Below are 22,732 nucleotides of genomic sequence, written 5' to 3'. Positions count from 1 at the left end.
TATTCAAGAGTAAAAGTAGGTGTGCCTGATTGGCTGCATGCTTGGTTCCAAGAAACAGTAGGGGGCAATGACAGCCACAGCAAGTCATACTAGATTTCTGGAGCAGGGGCAAACGACACCTATGGTGAGGTACAGCTTAGTGACGGATGGTCGATACATAGGCTCAACCACTAGAATGCCGTAGGCTTAGGTGTGAATTGCGGAAGGAATGAAGAGTTCATGTTCAAGACAGGCTGGTTTCATGCAGTCGCACGACACTGTCTCCTCTTTGGTGTAAACATCAATCTTTAAGGTTTTCTCTGAACGCAAAACCACACAAAATGGGCCTTCATAGGAAGGCGCCACACAAAGACATGCGTGGTTGAGTCCACTGTCGGGAAACTTTACATAGGCTGCCCATGTGCAATACTTTAAGGTGTAGGTTAGGTTAGGTTAGGTTATGACAGCTTGGGGTCGTTTTCTTTAAGAAAGGTTAACGGCTTGTGGTCGGCCAGAATGTAAAAGCCTTCAAGAAAAATGCGGAAATGCTCGGCAGTTTAATAGACGGCCAACATCTCTCGCCCGAACGTGCTGTAGCGAGCTTCCGTAGGTTTGAGGTACTTTGAAAAGAAGCCCAGCAGCGTCCAGTCTATGCCATCATGCTGCTGCAGTACTGCAGCCACTGCTGTGGCCAACTCGTTTACCATAAGGCGTGTTGGCGTATCAGGGAACGAATGAATCAGCATCACTTCCCCGATAACTACTCCCTACTGAATCCTTCCGGACAGCCCTGCCCAATCATCTGTGCATGTACGTCATCAACGGTGACGTCAACCTCTGGTGCCTACATAAACTCCCGGCCGTTCGACACTATCTTCAGTGGGCGCGGGAGTAGCAACAGCAATATGGCTCACCTTTTGCCTTTTGGCACTTCGCAAATGCGTAAGCGTTTTTCCTTGTACGCTAGAAAAAGAGACTATCTCTGATTGTTGCTACTTCCATGCCCACATGTGCTTTGTGATATTATTTGCGAGTGTTTCCATATGTCTGTGTTATTACATTGTTGTGGTGACATCCAAACTAATCCTGGGCCTACCACACGTACAGAGTCTTTTCTTCAAACACAGACGCTACCTGATGAACCCTCGGAACAAGTGGCGGTGCTCTTCAAGCTTCTGAAAGACGTTCACTTTCAATCGGCCCAAAAAATCAGAGAGAATTGGTTGCTGATGTTGAAGCAATCAAAGCCAGCCAAAAAAAATATAGAAAGCAAGATTGGCTGCATCCAAGAAAGACTGGACGCTCTTGAAGAAAAAGCAAACTCACTTGATCAGCTTAAGGAACACGTCACAGGTCTCCAGAAATCTGTAGAGACTTGCAACACTCAGCTTGTTTCTTTTGTTAGATACGGGACCGTTTCCTGAGCCTACTTCGAGTTCACCAGACCATATCGAATCGCGCCACAGCTGATTAAGGAGCGCAAAAGCGCGTATACCACATTCCCGAGGCACGGCACGTGCAAACGAGTTGGCGTCCCCCACCTCGTATGCCGCATCTGGAGCTATTCACTGCTTGACTCTTCCCGAAAGTGTAGCGAGAGCCTGGCACTGTTCCAGGTAAAGTGGGTCCCGAAGCAAGACGGCTGTAATGCACCGTGAAACCCTGGCAGCGTCGCCCCCTTCCACCAATTTGTGACGGCGCTTGCAAGTCAGCAAGGCAATACCGCAGGGAGAAAGCCCTCGGACAATTGGGGCCCAAGGAGCGACCCTCTCTGCTTTAGTGACGGTAGTTGCAGACCGGGACGGCAAGACCGCAGAGAGAAGTAAGCACTCGGACAATTGGAGACCAAGGAGCGACCCTCTCCACCGGGTGTGACACAATCGCACGGGCGCCTACCATTGGCCAAAAGCGGGCTCGCCGATTGGCTGAACGTGACGTGTCTTCGAGACACCAAAGGGCTTAAAAGACACAGACCGGGAGCATCAAGAGACCATTCCTTGATTCATCTCTTTCGAGCTTCTTGCCACGGGCCGCAGCGTCCGAGTTGCTGCCGGCTCGTAATGACTTTAAGACTGTTAATTGACTCTCACTGTAAATAATGTAAATAAACCTCCAAGTTTTTCATCCCGACGTCTTCCTCAACTCTTACAACTGGTTGCCAGCGGTGGTATCGCCTCCAAATGCAACACTTTGCAATCTCGGTTCAAAGACCTAGAGGACAGATCGCAAAGAAACAATGTCATTTTTCATGGCATCCCTGATTGTCACGAATCATGGGAAGAATCTGAGGCCCACATCATTAACGCGCTAACAACTATCATCAGCAATCTACCCGACATGGCAATCGAACACGCTCATCGTCTCGGTTCGTATTCACCTGATAAATGGTGCCCCATTATAGCCAAATTCAGCAACCGCAAAGTAAAGAAAAAGGCGCTTTCCACGCGTGAGCTCCTAAAAAATAAAGACATCACAATCTGTGATCACTACTCACCTGCCACCCGCCATATTCGAAGTACACTGATTGCGTTTGCAAAGAAGTTACCGGGCAAACCCCTGTTTCATCTCCGATACAACAAATTAATCGTAAACAAGCAGCAGTACATGTATGATCCTATTACAGACATTGTGACAGAGAGCACGTCATACCACACCCGTCACGTGTTAACACCAAAGCGTGTACTGCACCACCTAATCGTCCATAGGGAGGGGCAGTGGAAGACACTTATGTGTCTTCCACTGCCCCTCTGTCCTTTTCTCCCTGCCCCTCTGCCCTCTGTCCTGTGTCTGTCCTTTTCACCAACATTCGAACCATCAAAAACAAACACGACTCCTTCACTTCCTCAGTCGACACGTTCAACCCAGATATGATTGTACTTACAAAAACTTGGCTGCATCCACATATTAGAGACCATGAAATCTTCTCTACCGCACATGGCTCCTCAGTTTAACGCTGCGACCGTACCTTGCACCAAGGTGGTGGCATTCATCTGGCAATTGATAAACACCTACACTCTCATCCCATTAATATTGCTACTAACTTGGAGATAGTCTGGGCAATTATAAAAATAAATTACGAAAAAATTATAATGGGCATACGTTATCATGATCCTACTGATGCCACCTCCTTTCTTAATGATTACAAGAGACAATCAATATCGTCGTAACACGCTTTCCTTCCTTACGCTTGTGTCTACTAGGTGACTTCAACACTCCAAACATAGCCTGGCATAGCGAACCCCTTGTGATGCACTCTTTCTCCGCATAATCAAGATTTTCTTCACTTGTGCACACTGTTCTCTTTCAGTCAACTGATAACAGTCCACCAGAATAAAACCACAAGTTGCAAACACCCTTAACCTTCTGCTAACAACACGACCCGATTTTATTTCGAACATTACTTACTGTCCTTAAGCGCGCACTCATTTCACATCAACATTTCACGTCCGAAATCAGAAAAAAAAATCGGGGCAATTCACGACTATAAGAAAGCTGACTTTGAAACAATTAACAACGAGCTCTGTATTTTCCTTGACACTTTTTTGACTGATTTCTATAACTCCAGTGTGCAATCAAAGTGGAATATGTTTTTACTAAAATTAGTGAATTAACGGAAGAATTTATCCCTACCTGCAATCTTTCCTATAATGATAATGCGCTTGATGGTATAACACCCACATTAAGCGCCTTTCTAACAAAAAGAAATGTTTGTACAGATTAGCTAAAGCATCTGCAAGCACTGAAAGATGGGCAGCTTACAAACGCGCTACATATAACTGCATGACAGCGCTCAAGAAAGCTAAGGATAACTTTTTAAAGAACACATTTTTATCCATGCTAACTACTGATACGCAAAAGTTCTGGCGCACGATTACCCCAAAACATGACGCCATAACCCTTGTTGATAGCACTTATAACGCAATTCCCCCTGCCGATTGTGCATCCGCATTAAATGACGTTTATACGCGCACTTTTTCTAAACACGCTCGTGTAACACGCCCAAGTACACTATCTTAAGACTACGCCGCAATGTACCCTTTAATAATCGAACCCGTCAGCATAGAAAAAATAATCGCATCACTGAAACTCTCATCTGCTCCTGGCTGTGACTTAATGCAAAGTTTCTAAAGAACACTAGGACATATTGTTCCATCATTCTTACAAATATTTTCCAGCAATCACTTGACAAAGGTTAAGTGTCTGCTGATTGGAAGGTGAGCAACATGATCCCACTCTATGAAACAGGTACTAAACATTCCCCACTGAACTATCGGCCTATTTTTTTAACCAGTATACCACGCAAAATTATCGAGCATATTTAGTTTTCTCATATTGCCAACTTCTTAGAAGAAAACTCCTTTTTTTTTCTGAGTTTCAACACGGCCTCCGCAAAACATATTTATATGACGCCCAACTAGTATCATTCATGCATAAACTGAACCTATTGCTTGACCACTCTTCAGTTGCAGACCTAACTTTTTTAGACTTCGCAAAAGCGTTCAATAAAGTATGCCACAGCTTATTAATCTACAAATTGCACCAACTAAACCTTCATCCTAAACTTTTCTACTGGCTTGAGGTTTTCCTCACTAACCGTTCACAGTTTGTTTCATCTCAAATTCACCTATTTGCTGACGACTGTGTAATTTACGCCGAAATAACTAGCGATGAGGATGTAACCAGCCTTGAAGCTGTCCTTAACGCCGTTTTTGCATTGGTGCAATTCATGGTTAATGGACAACTAAATGCTAACAAATGTAAATTCATGCATGTATCTAGAACTATCAGTGAACCACTTGTGTACTCACTTAATAACGTTCCATTAGATTTGGTAACAACTTACAAGTACATTGGCCTTCACATCACGTCCGATCTCACTTAGAATACCCACATCTCCCATATAATAAGTAACGCTAGACGAATGCTAGGTTACTTACGACGCAACTTTTCCAAAGCACCTCCTTCCTTAAAATTAATCCTCTATAACACTCAATAGGACCCAAACTTCAGTATGATGCTTCAATCTGGGATTCAGGTCAAATAAACCTAATGTGCTCACTAGAAATGTTACAGAATAAGTCTACTCGTTTCATTCTTTCTAACTAAAATAGAACTGCAAGTATCAGTGTCATGAAATCTAGCCTTAACTTACCGTCCTTGTCATCACATCACAAAATATTCCGTATGTGCCTTTTTCATAAGTTATTTCATCACCTGCTGTTACGCAACAAACTGATTTCCCTGCCTTCGTATGTGTTGCCCAGACCAGATCACATTCATAAGGTCGGCATTCCATAATGCAGATCGAACGCTTTTTTTCAGTCATTTGTACGATGTACTTCCAATGGGTGGAATCACCTTCCCGCCTCGATGGCCACTATCGCATATCACCAATTATTCAAGAATGTAATGGCTACCACTGTATAACTAGAAACCTTTTTCTTCCCATTGTTCAACCTATACTCACGAACGCCATGCTAACTTTCTATATCTAAAAATCTAGGTGCCATTTGTTTTTGTAATTAGGATGGTTACGGAGGTCCCAGATTGCTCTCAATTTGAAGAGATAAAGATATACTTAGTTAAGAGGAAACAGGCTAGCCAACCTAGTCATAGTAAGGGTAAAAGTAGATGACAAGACAAGGATAATATACTTACCGTATTTACTTGCATAATGATCGCACTCGCGTAATGATCGCACCCCTAAATTTTGTCGTCAAAATTCGATTTTTTTAATTTGCCGTGTAATGATCGCACCCTGAACTTGCCGCAGCGATATGTCGTGTGCCAAGTCTAGCTAATAATGATCGCGCTTACCATTTGTCGAATGCTACGCGAACGACTCGTCTGCACGCACCAAACATTCTTAAGTAGATGCCTCATTTCATTACTTTCATCACTTTCCGCACTTCCATGGCAAAAAGACGTACAACCAAACTTGCCTTTATTATGGGCGGGCTTTATAATGGTTGTGGTCAACAAAAACAAAAAAGGCGCCTTTAGATTCTTTTCATCTGCACTCGTGAGCACGCAACAAATCGCGTGCGGCAATGATAGTAGCCACATTTACACTGATACGTTAAAAGTGTACCTTATTCATACGCCGACGCTTGTAACACAGCTAAGATATTCGCCTACCCTTAGCGAAAACGTGCCGTGTTCGGATAGTAGTGAAGACAGATGCCGCAGTTTCCGCAACATGCCGGCCATGTGTTTCTATGTCACTGGCAGCTAAGCCAGTGACATCTCTTTGAGGGGACATCTCTGTCCCCTCAAAGTGGACATGGCTACGTTATTGCCGCAAACTTGCCGATATTACCGATATTATTCATCACTGATACGGAAGACACTGTTTCAATGCACGTAATGTACTCACGAGAAGAAAAAAAAAGATCGCGTTCGGCTTGCTCCACCGGCCGCCATTTTTGTTTTGGTGTCCCGCACCCGCATCCCGCAGCTTACGCGGGACGAAAAAAAAATTTTTTTTCTCGCGGGAAATTTAACCCGCGTAATGATCGCACCCCTGAATTTGCGTCAATTTTTCTGACAAAAAAGTGCGATCATTATGCGAGTAAATACGGTATATCTATCTATCCATCTATATATATATATATGTATATATATATATAAATACAGTGCAGTCCACTTATAACGATACCACATATAACGATATATCGGTTATAACGATGGGTCGACATGAGAGTGTCATTTTATGCATTAGGTCTATGGGGAAAAAAACCATTTATAACGATAGGTTATTCACCGCATATCGGATATAACGATCAAAATTTTGCAGTCTGGACGGTGTTTTCCGTGCCAAATAATCGTAACGTTTGCGTTGCTTAGTTCCCTGAAACGAACGATGTCGAGACGAGGCGATGTTTACCTCCGTAAGTTCGTATCTGCCGCCATTACCGCGCAGCGCGTCTCGCCCCGCCCGCGCACGAGTAGGCGCAGCCAACGTTGGCGCAGCGCGCCACAAGATGGCGCTAGCTGCTTCATGCGCGTCGGCCACAGTCGCTCCGAAAGAGAGAGAAAGAAAAAAAGAAGCGACAAGCAAAGCGGCGCAGTGGCGCCCGTCCCGCGTCTCTCTCGCGATAGCAGGCTGACGCCACCGAAGCAGCGTGCAACCAACGGTTCAACCCAGTTCGAAGATGGCGCCGACAAAGCGCAAAGCTGTGTCGCTTGACACGAAGATGGATATTTTGCAGGACTCTCGATGCGGCTTCAAGGTGAGCGCCCTCGTGAAGAAGTATGAGCTCGTCCAGTTAACGATATCAACCATCTTGAAAACCGGGAGCACCGCGATTGTGAAGGCAGGAGCTATCAGCGGCCATTCCGATCAGCGGAAAAGGGGTTAGAGACCCCTTGTACGCCGATGTTGAAAAGGCGCTTTACCAGTGGTTCATCACCAATGGCTTAAAGAAGGCGGGCTTTCTGCGTAAGGACGAACTTCCCCAACCCGCTGAGACCGACCCGGTGGAAGTCGCTGACATAACCGAGCTCTGGGAGCTCGTTCCTACTGGTGACACAGGTGGTGTGTCGAAGGAGGAGTTTTTGACTGCAGACAGTGCTGCCTCGTTCTGCGATGGTCACCGACGAGGCGATCGCCGAAGATGTGCTGTCTCGACAGACGCAAAGTTGTGCGACGGTGGCAACGGCATCAGCGACAGTGACAACGAGATCGACAGTGGCTCCTTGACCTCGACCACGATGTCCACGCAAAGTGCACTGTCGTCGATCGACTCCTTAATTGATTTTATGCATGCTAAAGGATTGCCGCCAGTGTTCGCGCAGCAGCTGGAATCCATGCACACCGCGGTTGTGAAGCTGAAGCTGCCGCAAAAGCAAGTGCAGATTTCAGACTATTTCGGCGCGCCTAATCCTTGACACGGTCATTGGCGCTAGAAATAAAGTTTGTTTTTCACGGCCTACTGTATACATCATCTATTCTTTAGAGCAAGTAGCGAATTCGAGTTCAGAGCTGCAAAGGTAAAGAGCGCAAACGCGCTTAAAAAAAAATTTTTTTTTTGATAACTGCAGTCCAGATATAGCGATCATCGGTTATAACGATCATATTTTCCGTCTTTATCGATATCGTTATAAGTGGACTGCACTGTATATGTATATCACCTTCTGCTTTATTAATTCCTGTTTGCTGAATTTACCCGTTTCGCTTGTAACCACTCCCCTCTATAATGCCGTACTGGCCTTGAGGGCACGATAAATAAATAAATAAACACTGCAGTCGTCAACCATGTTCTGGCTTTCTGAAAGGAGTGTTCTTGCTCCAAGTACCAATGGAAGGTAGGCATGCTTTTTTTTTTTTTGAGTCACAATGCAGCACATCAGTAAGTGGCTGAAGACCTTTCGCACAGGATGTGTTTCAAGCACCTGCGAAAATTCACAAGCCCCAAAAACTCAAGCAACCTTCGGAAGTAAGTTGGAGAGGGGAAGTCCTCGATTGCCCGCACCCGTTATTCCAGTGCCTTGATGCCCTGGGGTCAGGCTGACGTCGGCAATCAAAAACACCTACCAATACAAGCGCCCGAGTCCGATGGCTAGCGTTATTGACCAGAGCCCATACGACACGATGGCATTGTTGTTCCCTGTGTGGAGAATGGGTGTGGATTTGGCATACTGGCAATCTGCGGCTGTGGCAGGAACGATAGACAGCTCGGCTCCAATCTCCACAAGGAGGCGGGTGACGGTGACGTGGTTGACAACCATGAAAAAGTGACTCGATTGAGGGCCGATGACGCATGCTGTCGTTAGCGACTGGCCGGTGCATTTCCCGCCCATAAACAGGGCTGAGCGCAACGACTTGCTTGTTTGCGAAAATGACGGTGGTAACAGCCCAACTGCCACGGCGAGTCTAGGTGCACTGTGGGACTGATGATGTGCTTCGGGATGTCATAACTCAAAGTATCCTGGAAAAGATTCCTGACAGTGCATATGTGGTTTCCGCCTCCCTCAATGAATGAGCATATCGATAAAAAAAAGTATATTTTGTTTGTAGTATGCTTAACTACAGTAAAGAATATAGTTTTAATTTTGTTCAGCCTAAACACAGGGGTCGACTGACATGCTGCATGGATCTCTATTCCCGTTCTTAGACAAGTACACCGCTTTAAGCATAACTAAGGGACTCAAGGATGTAACATTATCACAGAGCAATTTCAGGCCTACAAGAACGTCAAGTCATGAGGACTCTGGATTAAACTCGGCCATCTTAGTTGCTTCAATGTGATCAGTACAGCATTATTTCTGCATTTTGCTTGAATTAGTATGCAGACAAGGCTTGCAAACCTGCTAATTTGTCCTCAGCAGCAGAATGTCACACGCACTTTAGCAAGTGATACCAAGCTACTCAGACTTGGCCATTCACAATGCTCCCACATGCAAGCAAATGTAAGAGAAGTGCCAGTCACTGCCCACCTGAGGTGGAGGTTAACTGCTCCAGAGTCTCCGTAGTCTGCACGCTCCTAGACTCGCTCCATGCTTTGAAGCAGCACCCAACAGACTTGTCGGCCTGAGGAAAGCTGCACTGCATGCTAACCTCGACCTGACCGACGACCTTGGAAAGGGTGTGACATTCCATTTTGGCAGGGACGCTTTCGGCTAGGCTCATCGCATTTGTGAAGCCTGCAGAAAATATTTGGGGTGATTACAGTCCTCTTACGGTATCAAAAAGAGGTAAATACAACAACAGAATAAATGCAGGGGCACTTTATGTCACAATCCACCCCGGGTCGTGAACAAGGGAGGGCTTCTCAGCGTGGTGGTGCTGAAAGATTACTGACCAGCGAGCTGCCGTGCTCGTCGGTGTTTATTGTGGCTCGGGTGACCACTGTTGCCTGCCGAGCTATAGCAGGCCGCCGAGCTTGGCGGGCGAACCAAGATTATGTCCGAGGGGGCGTCACCTACTTGCTACAACCCCTCACCCCCAGTTTCTTTGTTAAAATAAAAAACAAACGTCCAAGTTCAAACAAATGTCCAAGTTCACACTATGAGGCTCTGCCTCTACCCTTGCTGGGTCGACAGTGCCTGCTACCCAGGCGAGTAACGGTCTGGTGGCCTCCGTCGTCGAGTACTCCGCCTGGGCACCGGTGTTGACGGGTCGGGTGTGGCAACGCCGGGTGCTGCCTGAGCCAGCCTTGCTCCATCCGGGGGGTCCGTAGTGGTCGGCCTTGCGAGTGGTGCCGGGCTTGACACCGGTCCCACGGGTGCCGCACCACTGGCTACGGTTGCCGCCTCCGAGGTAGGTGGTACTCCGCTAGAAGCGACTGGTGCTGCCGCTAGTCCTCCTGCGGGCTGGAACTCAGTGGCAGTCGAGGGTGCTGGCCGGGTCCCGAGGCGTGGTCTGACATGGTCGGCGTGTCTATGCCACATGGCCCCGTCTGGCATGCGGACGAGCAGCGATGAGGCGCTGGCAGGAGACACCACCTGTCCGGCAGACCAGGGTGAGCCAGGACGGAAGTTCCTGGCGAAAACTGGAGCTCCCGACTCTGGCAAAGGCCCGGGACGGCATCCTTGGTCAGCAGCCAGCTTCTGCTTCAGCTGCTTCAAAAGCACTGTGGATCGAAGGTCCGGATGCAAGACGTGCAAGGGTGTCTTGACCATCCGACCCAGCAGGAGCTCACAGGGGGCACGGCCAGTGACATCGTGAGGAGTGGTCCGGTACTGGAATAGTATCCGAGCAATCTGGGTCCGGAAATCCCCAGTCTGGCTCTTCTTAAGCTTGTCTTTGATAGTTTGCACTACCCGCTCGGCTGCACCATTTGAAGCAGGGTGGTACGGTGGAACCATCATCCGGCGGATTCCGTTTTTCGTCAGCCAGGCCAGGTACTCTGCGCTGGCGAAAGCAGGACCATTGTCGGACACGATGACATCTGGCAACCCCTGGGCGGCGAAGACCTGTCGTAGCGCTGCAATGGTCGCGCCTGCTGATGGGGTGGTGACAGGTATAACCTCTACCCACTTTGTAAAGGCGTCCACCACCACCAGGAAGTAATGGCCCTTGAAGGGTCCCCCAAAATCCACATGTAGGCGGGACCAGGGTCTCTGTGGGAACGGCCAGGGGGTGATTTCCACACGACGCGAGGCTCGCTGATTCTCCTGGCAGATTTGGCAGCTCTGCACCAAATGCGCGATGTCTTGGTCCAGGCCAGGCCACCAAACATGGGACCGGGCCACCATCTTAGTCTTTTCTATCCCTGGATGACCCGCGTGCAGCAACTGCAGAACCCTGGACCGGAGACTTTGTGGGATCACCACCCTCGAACCCCACAGTAGGCAGCCCTGCTGCAAGCTCAGCTCAGCGGCCTTGTGGCTATAGGCCTGCTGCACCAATTCCTCTCCACGGGACACCGCCTTGACCACCTGAGACAGGACTGGGTCCCGGCTGGTCGCTTGAGATACCGCAGATCTGGAGAGCACCTCCGGGTACGCGTGTTCCAACATGAACACTTCAGCAGGTTCTGGAACAGCATCAGGCACCTCTGGCAGGGGCAGGCGGCTCAGGGCATCAGCAGGTCCCAGGTCCTTTCCCGGACGGTAAACCAGCTGGTAGCTGTAAGCTGCCAGCCTCAAGGCCCAGCATACTACTCGAGGCGATGCCTGCACAGGAACTGCCTTGTCAGGCCCCAGCAGCCCCAACAGCGGCTTGTGGTCTGTGACCGCCTCGAACTTCCGGCCCCAAAGGTACTGGTGGAAGCGTTCGACACCGAACATGAGGGCCAAACCTTCCTTGTCCAGCTGGCTGTAACGTTGTTCTGCAGCATGAAGCCGTCGGGAAGCAAACGACACGGGGTGTTCCTGGCCATCTTTGTCCCGGTGTGCCAGGACGGCTCCCACACCGTACGGCGATGCATCTACGGTAAGGACTACAGGCTTAGCAGGATCAAAATGCACCAGCACTGGAGCCTTGGTGATTAGCTCCTTGCTGCGCTGGAAAGCCTGGTCCTGCTCCTTCTTCCAGACCCATTGCTGACCATCTCGAAGCAGAAGATGGAGCGGCTGTAGATGCTGCGACAGGTTCGGCAGAAAACTCCTGTAGAAGTTGATGAGGCCCAGGTAGCTCTGAAGCTCCTTCTTGTTCTGGGGCTTAGGTGCCTTGAGCACCGCATCAACTTTGCGGGGAGCCGGGGCTAGGCCTGCCTGGGAAATGATATGTCCCAAGTACTCAACGCTGGGGGCTAGGAAAACACACTTTTCCAGCTTGAGCTTGAGGCCGGCGTCCTGTAGTCGTGCCAAGACGTTGTGCAGGTTCTGCAGGTGGTCCCCGTCGTCGCTGCCAGTAACCAGGATGTCGTCCAAGTACACCGCCACGTGCCTCATGCCCCTGAAGAGGTTGTCCATCTCCCTCTGGAATATGGCTGGGGCTGAGGCCACGCCAAACGGTAAGCGCGTGTACTGAAAGAGTCCCAAAGTTGTCGATATAGTGACATACTTCCGGGAGGCATCCTGGAGCACCAGCTGCTGGTAAGCATCTCTGAGGTCGAGCTTGGTAAAATTTTGTTCACCGGACAATGCTGACCAGAGATCTTCAATCCGGGGCAGCGGGTACTTCTCGACGGTAGCGACGGGGTTGATGGTAACTTTGAAATCCCCGCAGATTCTGACACTGCCATCTCGCTTGAGGACTGGCACGATGGGAGCGGCCCATTCAGATGTCTTTACGGGCACCAGGATGCCCTCTCGCTGCAACCGTTGCAGCTCCTGGGTAACCCCGTCCTTCAGGGCGAACGGCAGTGGGCGAGGCTTGAAAAAGCGTGGCCGGGCTCCCTCAGGTACATAGATGCCAGCCGTCGTGCCGGCAAATGTGCCCACCCCTGGCTGGAACAGGGACTTGAACTGGGTCAGGAGGCTCGGAACGTCTTGCACTACATGCAGGCTGGCTTTCTGGTACTGTGGCAGACGAACGCCCAATACATGAATCCAGTTTCGGCCCAGCAGCGTCGGCGACGACCCCTTCGTTAAGTAAAGGGGAAGGGTTGCCTCCCTGTCGCCAAAGCGAACGCTGACCTGTGCCTGACCCTGGACCTGGGAGAGTTGCCCGCAGTAGCTGCGCAGCATCACGCCCGAAGCCTCGACGGACACGCCGGGGAAAGTCCGCTTGAAGAGCTTCCCGGCCATTACAGACACGCTGGCCCCCGTGTCCAGCTCCATGGAAATGGGGTGCCCGCAGATTTCGACGGTCAGCATGTATGGCGGCACAGACGACGGTACAAAGCCTGTGTACCGCATGTCGAAAATCGGCGGGTCCTCGGCCACGACGTGGAGCCTGGCCGCGGAAGAACTTGTCCTTGCTGCTGCATGCCTCCGCCGCGTACCCTTGCGACGGCTACCCTGGCCGCAGGCTTGTGTTGTACCTGGGCTTGAATCAGGCTGCAGCTTGCTGTTCGTCCTCCCACTTCGGCATACACGTGCCAGGTGCCCAGTTTTCCCGCACGTAAAGCATTGTGCTTGAGAGAACTGGCACTGTGAAGGGGAGTGGGCACCACCACAGCGACCGCAGGTACTGCCCTTTGTCGCGAACTTGTTGACCGCCGCTTCCGCCGACGGTGAGCCAGTCGCACGGGAAATCTCGCCGGCGTCCTTGGCGGCAGCTTCCATTGCCAGCGCTGCCTTCACGGCGTCGTCCAGCGACGGGTCGGGAAGCTCCAGGAGTCGCGTCTGCATGGCGGGGTTGTTGATACCGCAGACGAAACGGTCCCGGAGCAGCGAGTCCAGTTGGTCCCCGAAGGCGCAGGCACTCGCTAACCCTCGTAGCGCAGCAACGAATTACCCGAGGGTCTCTCCTTCCCGGCGGCTCCGGTTGTTGAAGCGGAAACGCTCCATTAGCGTGGACGGTGCTGGGTTAAAATGCGAGCGCAGTATGGCAAGCAGCTCACCCAGCGTCTTAACGTGCGGCCTGGCTGGCTTCAGAAGGTCGAGCAAGAGGCTGAAGACGCGGGTCCCGCAGCTGGCTAGGAAAATGTCCCGCTGTTTGGCCTCGGGTGTGTCGTTTGCCCGGAAGAACACGTGGACTTGCTCCTCGTAAATTTGCCAGGCGGACCCATCTCCCTCGAACGGCTCGAGCCTTCCGTACAGCGGCATGGCGACAGCAATGGGGGGCGGTGTTTCGCCACTCGCGGAGGCGTAGGACGCTCCGTAGGTACTCGTCGCCAGCTTCTTCGCCTGAGTCACGAGGATCCCATCCTCGCCGCCAGTGTCACAATCCACCCCGGGTCGTGAACAAGGGAGGGCTTCTCAGCGTGGTGGTGCTGAAAGATTACTGACCAGCGAGCTGCCGTGCTCGTCGGTGTTTATTGTGGCTCGGGTGACCACTGTTGCCTGCCGAGCTATAGCAGGCCGCCGAGCTTGGCGGGCAAACCAAGATTATGTCCGAGGGGGCGTCACCTACTTGCTACACTTTACAAAGCATAGCCATGGAATACAATACAGTCGCCGACTGATTTTCCGGACTCCCAAAATTCGGACATGCTCGATTATTCGGTCTGCTTCGCGGCACCGCCATTCTCCCCATAGACCATAATGTATAACAACTGCCAAAAGTTCGGACACCTCGCAACCTCTCATCTGATTTCTTGGACACTCCTTGAGTCAACTCGATCGAGAGCACCATGCACCGACTCTGACCGGTACATGGTTTGACTTGCTGAATGCCATTTTTGTTTTGAACGAGGCCTCCTTGCTGCTGCTACTGCAAATCCCCGCTCATCATCATCGTTTCTGCCTGGTTCGATAGAGCGGTTCTACAGCAATTCCGGTTTCAGCTTAGTAAGCCATGTAAAGACAATCCAGCAGCGGATTTGTTTCTTCGCCCACGACGCTGCGAGTAGGCCACGTTTTTCGTTTGTGCAACTGGTGTCGGCATGGTGGTGTTAGCTTTGTGTGCTGTGTCGAGGTTCCGTTGATCCAATGCGGCATACGGAAACATCGCGTCTAGTGTTAAATGGCGCCGCCAGTGCCCGCGCAGACTGCGCTGGGGAATGCCGGCAAGCGGGTGCTGGGAGGCCTAGGATTTGTCGCCTTCCGATGTGCCCCTATCGATGCTGAAAATGTTCTGCCGAGACCTGCGCAGTGGTTGCATTGCACTTCCGGACACCGTTTCATTTGAAAGTTTCACAGGTGCTGACACTGTTGTACTGACATGCGCTGAACTTGACGACGGCGAGATCATTCCTCAGGTTTGCGCTGCACCGCCGGACAATGACCGAGTCGGAAGATGACGCACCATGTGCTATGCTGCCATCGCATGCGGAGCGTGCACCAGCAGTGACTGTGCTTTCAGCCACCTATAGTGACCATACGACCCTCTCCGAGATTCAGGCTCATCTGATTGCGCGTAAACGTAACAGCGTGCAACGGCGCATTCACGATTTCTTTAAGCCTACTGCCAAGCCCGAATAAGTGCATGAAAATAAAGGATTTAATTTTTTTTCCTTTAATCTGCTTTTTCGGACACCTGTTTATTCAGACATTTTTGCAGTCCTCGTGAGGTCCGAATAAACGGTCAGCGACTGTATAACCCTTCCGGTTCAGTATTCCTAAAAGGCTACAGGTGGTAATCTACATTGATTACTCTAAAGCAAAGCAACCTCTTTTCTGTGAAAGAATTATGACAGTTGAACATGTCAGACACTTTTTTCTATGATATATTCTAAAACTATCGGTGTAGTCCAAATAATGAAAAGAGACTGCAAGATCCTAGGGTCATCAAGATCGGCCCGTTTAATGTCCACTCTATGATCCCCATGTCTTGTGCCAGCTGATACCATTCTGTGCTTGCAAAATTTCTATTTCATCACACTACCTAGTTGTCTGCCGTCCACAATGACACATCAGTTCAGCTGGTAGCCATTCTGTAACCCTGATAGACCGTCGGTTACGTACCCTACACATTACATTGCTTGCCAAAATGTTTTTTTTAAATAAAAGAGCATTGTTTAGGAATTTCATCCAGTTAGGGGTAGCTCCGTGTATGTGTGCATTCATGCAAGCAAGAATGTGTGTATGTATGTATGTACATAAGTATGTACGTAAGTATGTATGTATATATGTATGTATGTATATATGTATGTACGTATATAGTGATGGTGAAACCAGCCCAACTGCCGTGGCGAGTCTAGGTACACTGCGAGACTGTTTTCATTTTTGATGAATAAATACATTGCACTTCCTGCTGTACCTACATGCAAGACGACAAGCATACTTTCGCATCAGGTACGCAGTCGAGATTGGGGAGCCCGACCGGCCCATCCGAGACATAGAAAGCCTGGCGCGGGCCCGGCCCAAGCCCGAATGAGAGAATCTCCAAATGGCCCGAGCCCGGCCCGCGGGCTGGGCCGGGTCCGGGCTTTCGGGCTGGCCCGAGCCCGTGCACAGCTCTACAACAAAGTGACGGATGGTCGCCACAACACTGATGCACATGCCTAGTCCTGCTTAGTCATTACCAATGATGTGCTGTTGGATGTCGTGACTCAAAGCTGTCCTAGAAAATATTCCTGACAGTTCACATGTGGTTTCTGCGTCCCTTAATGAATTAGCACATTGATACAATAAAGTATATTTTTTTTGTAGTATCCTTAACTGCATTAAAGAATTTTGTTTTAATTTTGTTCAGCCTAAACAAAAGGTCGACTGACATTCTGCATTGCATTTCTATTCCCGTTCTTACACAAATACACCGCTTTAAGCATAAATGAGACACTCAAGAATGTAACATTATCACAGAGCAATTTCACGCCTACAAGAAAGTCAAGTCATGAGGGCTCTGAATTAAACTCTGCCATCTTAGTTGCTTCAATGTGATCAGCACAGCATTATTTCTGAATTTTGCTCCAATCAGTATGCAAACAAGGCTCGCAAACCTGCTAATTTGTCCTCGGCAGCAGAATGTCACACACACTTTAGCAAGTGATACCAAGCTACTCAGACTTGGCCATTCACAATGCTCACACACGCAAACAAATGTAAGAGAAGTGCCAGTCACTGCCCACCTGAGGTGGAGGTTAACTGCTCCAGAGTCTCTGTAGTCTGCACGCTCCTAGACTCACTCCATGCTTTGAAGCAGCATCCAACAGACTTGTCAGCCAGAGGCAAGCTGCACTGCATGCTAACCTCGACCTGACCGATGACCTTGGAAGGGGTGTGGGATTCCATTTTGGCAGGAATGCTTTCAGCTAGGCTCATCGCATTTGTGAAGCCTGCAGAAAATAATTGGGGTGATTGCAGTGCTGTTACGGTATCGAAAAGAGGTAAATACAACAACAGAATAAATGCAGGGGCACTTTACAATGCATAGCCTTGGAATACAACATAACCCTTTCGGTTCAGTATTCCTAAAAGGCTACAGGTGGTAAACCACATTGATTACTCCAAAGCAAAGCAACCTCTTTTCTGGGAAAGGATTATGACAGTTGAACATATGTCAGACACTTTTTCCTGCGATATATTCTAATGCTATCGGTGTAGTCCAAATAATGAAAATAGACTGCAACATACTTGGGTCATCATTATCGGCCTGTTTATTTGTCCACTCTAAGATCCCCATGTCTTGTGCCAGCTGAATTATGTGCTTGCAAAATTTCCATTTCATCACACTACCTAGTTGTCTGCTGTCCACAATGACACATCAGTTCAGCTGGTACTTATTCTATAACCCTGATAGCCCGTCGGCTACGTACCCTACACATTACATTGCTTGCCAAAATGTTTTTTTAAATAAAACAGCATTGTTTAGGAATTTCATCCAGTTAGGGGTAGCTCCCTGTGTGTGTGCATAAATGCAAGCAAGAATGTATGTATGTATGTATGTATGTATGTATGTATGTATGTAAGTATGTATGTCCGCACCTAACCTCTTTCCTGCCAACTTTGGCCACTGGCTAGTCTATGGCCAAATGGGTAGAGCAACTGGCTGCTGTGCTGAGGGAACTGTAACTGCTGAGGGAGCATGTAACATTGTCTATGTGCTGCTCTTCAACAAACCTTTTTGATGCCATGCTGGTTCACTGGGTATGTGCCACTCTTCAATGGCCCTGGACGGCACCTACCACTTATCTCCAATTACCCTTGTCTTGTCATCTACTTTTACCCTGACTATGACTAGGTTGGCTAGCCTGTTTCCTCTTAACTAATTATATCTTAATCTCTTCAAATTGAGAACAATCCTGGACCTCCATAACCTACACTCACAGCCATTTACCGTACCTAACACCTAAAAAACCTAAAACTAAAACCTAACCTAGCCTAAAACCTAACGCCTAAAGAGGTATTGCTGATGATGCCTTCAATTTACTCCTTTGTAAGAACTATGCTTTGGTTAATGATATTATCACGAAATGCACACGTTTTGAGCAAGCGAAAAGTCATCGCATCAGTCATTTGCATGGCTTCCCAATACGGCTGCAACATCCTCTTGTGATGACCGACAGGACTCTCCTTCGCCGGCAGCATCCTTCAAAGCAGCTGACGAAGATTGTGCAGAGGAAGTTGAAAGCCATGTGTCCTGCAGCTCGATACCCACCTGTAATTGATACATGCACTCCTATGGTTCACACTGTTCAGGCTACTGTGTGTCAAGAACTCGCTAGTATCGGCTTGCATTCAGTATGTACCATGACCAGTTCCAGGCTTTCCGCACGTCCTTCGATCGTGCATACCAAAAATCAGTAGATCCCTCGAGGCTCTCGCAACATGACAGGGTGGCGAACACTGTTGAACGAACCTTTGTGCTTCACTTGTCGCCATGTTGGGCACATCGCCCGATACTGTCGCAACTGTTGGTCATCGATGCCGTTCTTGAACAGGCCTCGTCCAGATAGCGTTTTTTGCTATCTCCAGCTGCAAGTTGAGATGAACCTGCACGACACTTGACGGTACAACCACACGGCGCGGTCGATCATCGTCGCCGAGCAGTCACCAGTCCCGTTTGCCTGAAAGTCGATGCCCGTCCAGGTCACCCGAGCCCTGGCACCTGTAGGCGTGATTCTGACCTGGGCATATACCTTCGTAAAACTAAAAGATGGAGCTCCCGGAGGTGGATGCTGCATTGTCAACCTCACCGCCAATGCCTCTCACCCTGCTGACCAGACGCAATATGGTCAATGTAGAAGTCGATGGTTTATTTGTTCCAGTGCTTGTTGATACTGGAGCCCATATCTCAGTGATGAGCTACCACCTTCGTTGCCATCTGAAGTCCTAACACCTGCCGCATTTCATGCTATCTGGGTCGCTGACAGAGCAACGCCCATTATCCTTGGTATGTCCAGCGCCCAAGTAACTGTTGCTCGTTTCAACACTTCTGTTTATTTCGCTGTTCTTGAACAGCGTTCCTGTGACTTGATCTTCAGCCTCGACTATTTCTCGGACTATTCAGCACTGATTGACTGCAGTGCTGGCCTCCTCCAACTCAAGCGGCCTATTCCGTGGTGTCCTCCAAAATCAGTTAAGCCCCTCGTGAAAGCATGTGCTATGAATATTGTGGGTTTATAATGCGCAGTAAATTGACATCTTGTAAAAAATTTAGAACTTGGTTCTGCTCCAAGAAACATTACCGGATGAAGGGGAATGTGGCATCGGTATGCTATAGGAAAGTGCTTTTTTTGTTCAGCTTCTGCTTCCCATCACTCCACTAAAACGCCAGCCAGCCTCTCACCACACCTATCACAGATGGCAGGTTCACTACCAGTCAGCAGGTAAGAATGAGTACCGTATGTGTATCCTATTCTCAGTCGTCAGAACATGACATCAGTTTCTCGCGTTTTTGTTACTGAAAGCCAATTTCGTATGTGCAGCTTAATTAAAGAAATGAGATGGCACTTTCGGCAGCAAGCCGCATGTGGCCTCAGCGACAGCGCAAAAATACAAAGCCATTACCATTTCTACCTTTCTTCTGTGCAATCAGCTGTCAGAAATGCAACTAAGTTTTTGCAAATGCACTGCTCTCCAATCGTGTTGGATTCAAGACGTGTGCAATAGTTGGCTGCAAAAATACTGACGGGCATATTAAGGAATGGAATGAATCTGTGTGGCCAATTGGGTGGACCGCTGCTGCAACTATAGGTACGTGTTACTCGCGCTTTGAAATGTATGGCTTTCCTCGAGGATACAGGTATTTGCTCATCCACCACTGCTGCATCTCTAATACCTGTGTCACACGGGCACATTTGGAAGGCCTTCCAGTCAACGGCCCTTGAAACGCCACAACTCTATCGACTCAAAGGAGTTGTCGCGCTGCTACACGGCACTTTTGAAAGGCCGTTGAGTGGTTCAGGCGTTTCTCGCAAAATTGTGCGGCGCTGCGGATATTTATTTTCGTTTTCATGTGACGAAAAGTTAAACAACATATAAAACCATTTAAAAGCACTATAATTTCTTTTATGTTTGTTTATACATTTAAAAAATTTGTTTATACATTGCCAAACATATATGTTTAGTTTTTAAGTTCTTGAGTAGCGAAACTGCGGCATCGTTTTCGCCGCTCGATGCGGCGGCTGTTTTAGCGTGTGTTCGCACATGTCAAGTGGCAAAAACACTTTATTGAATAATGGATAACACTCATATATAGTATTTTTAGAGCATTTGGTTTGATTTGTTCTTTCTAACCGTGAGTACGAGCACACTGTAAACGAGAGGGCATGTTCGCGCTGTTTCCGCTTCCGTTGCTCAAAGGCCATCGAGATTTCGATAGAGTTGTAAGGTGCTCCGTTTACTCGATAGACCATTGATTTGGCGGCCTTCGAAATCGCCCGTGTAGCAGCTCGAACTTGACCTTTGAGTCAACTGACTATCGGTTGGAAGGCCTTCCAAACGCCCGTGTGACACGGGTATAACCTTCAAAGAAAGGTCCTCAGTCCTGGAATGTCAGCAAGAGTGAGTACCGCTTGTTAAAGAATGATAAAGGAGGTAGTGCCACTTCCTGTCATAGAAAGTTTCACATGCAGTATCTAAACACATCTACCCTAACTGGCATGGAATCTTACGCCCACTCTATCGCCAACATGTCAATAAGTGAATGGGTGCACACTTCAATATATGTGAACCATATACTTACAATAAATGACAGACTACACCGACAGCACACAAATGGTCAAAGCTGAATGTTTTGTGAAAGTCCACAAGAGTAACTAGAGATATCTTTGCTACAAGATATTTAAATGTACAAAACGGCTACGTTTCAAGCAGCGTGTGCAGCAATAATAAATATACCGCAATTGAGCACACCCACGTGCAATGAGGCAGAAAGTAATCAGACAGTGACCGCACCGACAGACTTTGCCGAATCAGAAATGTGACAAGCCGGTGCTTCAAAATATTTTTCAAAGAAAGTACGATGAGTGAAACACACTAACCCTGATTCAATTCATGAGCGGAAAGTTTGGATACAATGGAATATATATTTAGCCCCACTTTTAGAAGAAGCACCATATACGCTGCTCGCGCCGTTTGGACAACTTAATCAGCTCCGAAAGCTCTTTTTCACGTTCTCTCTGTGGCCAAAGCTACGTGTCTTTCACCCAGTCGCCGCCTACGACGTCTCCCGAAACAGAGGTTTGTTAGGCCGCACCGGCGTCATACGCATCCATTGTAAACACGGAGGCAGTTGAGGCAAGCAATGGACGCATCAACATGTGATTAAACATGGCAGCGTCCACGGGATCACAGTGAAAAGGGTGACTGTCACTCTCTGCCGTCGTCCCGCTGCGAAAAAACATATTGAGCACCAGCATCACATTGCATCTGGCTGCTGAAGCAGCCTTGGAAACTTCTTCCTATTGTGAGACGTCGACGCACTTCTGCGCTGAACTTTTCCGCGGCAAAAAAACCGCCGCACATGACACCAACAGCATGACCACAGTAGCAACAGACAAAGCAGCACCACCGATATGTATACAGACGAGGAAGCAAAAGCGATACCAGAAGCGATAACAGAAGCGACAGAAGTGACCAAAGACGCGATTGCAGCACAAGTAGTTCGCGTGATCACCATTTCGGCAGTGCACACTCTTGCGAGTGACAACGTCACTCCACTCGCGACGTTTAGATTTCTCAAAGAGCACTTACCGAGTGAAGCTCTCCTTAGTGCACTTAACTTGACCGCTTGGCAGAGGTATTGTTTTATGATTGTTCCTACAATTAAGTGTCAGCAGACGAACGGGTAATCGTGCGAAACTCCGAATACTCTCGCCCTTGTTCCAGATGCGTTGCGGAAGTACCGGCACTTGCGAAACGTGGACTATAGGACCTGACAGTGGAACAGACCGCGGGGTGCCTGACGATGGTCTGAGGTATCCTGAGAAAGAAGTTATTTATTCTATGAAAGCACTGCGGCATTGTGACCAAAGTCGCTCTCCTGCTACTGCCGCCTGCCCTAGAGTGTACTAGAAAACGGTTGAGTGCGGCCAACGGATGGGGTGGCGCATGCTTGCCAGTCGGGCGCGCGACGACGAAAAATTTTGTGGCGGCGCTGCGATCGACGTGAATTGCGCTGCGTCAAGGTCGCGCCGTTGGAAACTGCTGGTGATACTTCTGGGTAGGGTCATTCGGGTAACACTGAGCTTAGCGTCACACATTACTTCCCCCCTTTGCTCTGGCTTCTGGATTGGATTGGCGCGGCTCGCTCCGTGCTTGCCCGCGCTTTTCCGAGCGGAGATTGCTGTGCGCCTGGTTTCTGCACTAGGCTCTTATACAGTTGCTTTTTCGAGCGCAGATCTGTGTGCGTCTGGTTTTTGCACTAGGCTTT

The 22,732-nt window shown here is 48.9% G+C and overlaps 1 protein-coding gene across 6 annotated transcripts in view; it reads right to left on the bottom strand.

Annotated features, from left to right (window-relative positions):
* The window catches only part of LOC140219807 (uncharacterized), a 91,456-nt gene extending 69,081 nt beyond the window's left edge, over positions 1-22,375 (bottom strand). For 2 of the 6 annotated variants that reach the window (XM_072289723.1, XM_072289721.1), the window contains exons 1-3: positions 21,342-21,977; positions 16,986-17,192; positions 9,418-9,624 (exon numbers count right to left, since the gene is read on the bottom strand). In XM_072289723.1, the coding sequence (XP_072145824.1) occupies positions 9,418-9,624; positions 16,986-17,192; positions 21,342-21,417 (490 nt within the window). In that variant the 5' untranslated portion in view covers positions 21,418-21,977. Of the gene's footprint in view, positions 1-9,417; positions 9,625-16,985; positions 17,193-18,715; positions 19,784-21,341; positions 22,011-22,053 lie in introns of those variants that run through there. The other 4 variants (XM_072289720.1, XM_072289718.1, XM_072289719.1 and 1 more) reach the window with 4 other exon arrangements.
* Between the last annotated feature and the right edge of the window lie 357 nt (positions 22,376-22,732).

Source organism: Dermacentor andersoni, chromosome 8, assembly GCF_023375885.2.
Source record: "Dermacentor andersoni chromosome 8, qqDerAnde1_hic_scaffold, whole genome shotgun sequence".
Taxonomy (NCBI): domain Eukaryota; kingdom Metazoa; phylum Arthropoda; class Arachnida; order Ixodida; family Ixodidae; genus Dermacentor; species Dermacentor andersoni.
Note: the sequence above shows the minus strand (reverse complement) of the source record. Positions and strands in the feature narration are given on the sequence as shown.